The sequence below is a fragment of the Varanus komodoensis genome, unplaced genomic scaffold (genome assembly GCF_004798865.1).
Source record: "Varanus komodoensis strain SLA01 unplaced genomic scaffold, ASM479886v1 scaffold1, whole genome shotgun sequence".
NCBI lineage: Eukaryota > Metazoa > Chordata > Lepidosauria > Squamata > Varanidae > Varanus > Varanus komodoensis.
Window position 1 is genome coordinate 57,683,931 of NW_025335268.1, and position 2,447 is coordinate 57,686,377.

A 2,447-nucleotide genomic window follows, 5' to 3' on the forward strand; every position below is an offset into this window, starting at 1 on the left:
CAGTTCGACCAGAGCCTCGACAGGAGCACCAGTCTTGTCAGCCGGAAACTCCCCCAGGGCCTTCAGGAATCCATCCGGATCCATCCGGCTCCGGGGGTGGGCCATACAATCGGGTCCGCACTCTTATAGAGGGAGAGGCCGCTCTCGAGCACAAACCTCACCAGGAGGTGATCTGACCATGACAGGGGAGTCAAACATAAGTTCTTCACCCTCAGGTCATCCTCTACCTGCCCCCTCGTGAATACCAGGTCCAGAGTGTGTCCACGTTCATGGGTCGGGCCAATGGTTTTCTCCAGGATACATACTTGTTAGGAACCTGAGCAGGCCAATTTCCTATGTTCCCACCCTCACCATGGACAAACCAATGTCGCCTCGCTCAATGGTTCTTAATCATTGTTGCACTTTAGTCCCTTTCCCCCTTTCATGGGGCAGAGGTGAGAGCTGCCCATATGAAACAGTGGAGAAATCCATGATCTTTACATATCTGGAATGCAGCAGCAGGTGTCCTACAGCCTCCTCTCCAAACAACATCAATAGTTTCCTGTCTATGAAATTCAATGGAATATCAGAATTTCAAGTTGTCCTTGAGGCAACTGGAGGAGTTAGTGCAGTATTTTCATAGCTCTGCTCCTGCAATATTCCAAAGTCATGGAAATTCACTGGTGTTTGGCAAGCACTCTTTTCTTTTCTTTTTTTCTTTTCTTATTACATATTTACATACTTTTGAGTATCCAAGGCAATGATGAAAAATACCTGGCTGACTGAAGGCCGGAGCTGGCCCATGAAATCTCTTGGGGGAATGGGGTTTGGCCACAAGAAGCCTCACAAAGCCAAGGATGCAAACTGGTGCTGTGAAGAGTAGTCACTCTTCTCAGAATCAACTCAAAGGCTTCAGGCACCATTTGCCATTACTGGGGGGATGCTGCATGCTGCCCAGGGCCACGTGCTTCCATTTTGTCTTAGGAGGGTGGAAAAATACTTAATATTTTCTAACTAGGAATCCTAAAGAAAAGCGATGCCTAAATTATCCAGTGAGAAAAAGGTTCAAATAATATGATTTACTGGCAAATATTACTGAACTTATGCATGGCCAGTGTTTCCATAATTGTAGCCTTTTACAACATGAACACGAATAATAAGTATAAATACTAGCCATTTGGTTAGTGCTATTGTTATGGCATGGCCTAATTCAGGACTTACCCCAAAATATATTTACCACTAAAAACTACCTACTATAATACTACCTATAAATCAGTGTGTGTGTGTGTAGTATAAAATAAAATAAAAATTACCATGGAAAAAAGTTCCATCTCATTGGCAGAATGCCTAAGGTCTTCCACATCATATCTGATACCAAAGTGAATAAGCAAAAGTTTGAGCTGAGGCTTCAGTTCTTCAATATTTACAGTGTGTTGAGGAAGGGCAGAGGGGGTATCCCTTGATAAGTATCCTATAAGAGAAGCAGGTAAGAATATCAGCAGAACAGCATAAGGAACATTCCATTGAGCAGGCAACCTTTCAGACCTATGGAAACATTTTGCACCACCTGGGCACCACCACAAAATGGCTGCCATGGGAAGCATAACAAAAACTAAATCATATTTACCTATATATTTTATCCAGAAGGTACAAGTCAGATGTGAGGACTGAACCCCAGTATGCTAAACAGCACATTAAATAACATCATCAACAGGAACCTATCTGAATTAATTCTAGCTGCCAATAAGAAAATGTGTGCTTTTTTTTAAAAGTAGGAATGATACCAAGAGAGATTACTGCGATGTCCACAGTCACCATGTTGCCTACCTCTTGGAAGGCAGCAGTTTCTGAAACTTGTTTAAAATGCTGCAGATGATTTGGATATTTGGCCCCTATTTGGCAGTTTGAAATGGCTTCCCATCTGCACATCATTAGCAAAATATTCTCTTCTTCAGAATCAACAAGGCTTAAAGAAGTCAGGTGGAGGTACAGCCAGAAGGGAAGAGCTTTTCTTTCACATTCCGTTCTTTTGCCTGGTAAGTCCAGGATCAAGTTGAAAGAGAAGGGGCAATTTAAGGCAGGGAGTGTTTAAACTTTTCTTCTGCACAGTTTTCCAGCTCTAAATCCATCTCTTCTTTCCCCTTATCTCTAGGAGCTGCTACATGCTTGCAGGTAAAGGCAGAAATCTTGGTGAAGTTGGGGAAATACTGTGGTACCTTGGCTCACAAACTTTATCTGTTCCAGGACTCTGGTAGTGACCCAAATTGGATGTGAGCCAAGTTAAATTTCCCCATAAGGTTCAATGTAAATAAGGTTAATCCGTTCTGTAACTATTTTTTTAATCAGAAAATTATGAAGCAAAGTGACAAAGAACAACAAAGATTGCAGCCATATCCCCACCACCCCGAGCACAGCCATCTCCCCGCCCTCCAGCACAACCGCTGCACACTCCTGTCATCCCGGAGCGC

At 43.2% G+C, this 2,447-nt stretch overlaps 1 protein-coding gene across 1 annotated transcript in view; it reads right to left on the minus strand.

Annotated features, from left to right (window-relative positions):
* Window positions 1-2,447, minus strand: part of LOC123021727 (putative uncharacterized protein C6orf183) — an 18,666-nt gene that overhangs the window by 4,366 nt on the left and 11,853 nt on the right. Inside the window, exon 7 of the mRNA XM_044426774.1 lies at window positions 1,293-1,450. Coding sequence (XP_044282709.1) covers window positions 1,293-1,450 — 158 coding nt within the window. The remainder of the gene's footprint in view (window positions 1-1,292; window positions 1,451-2,447) is intronic.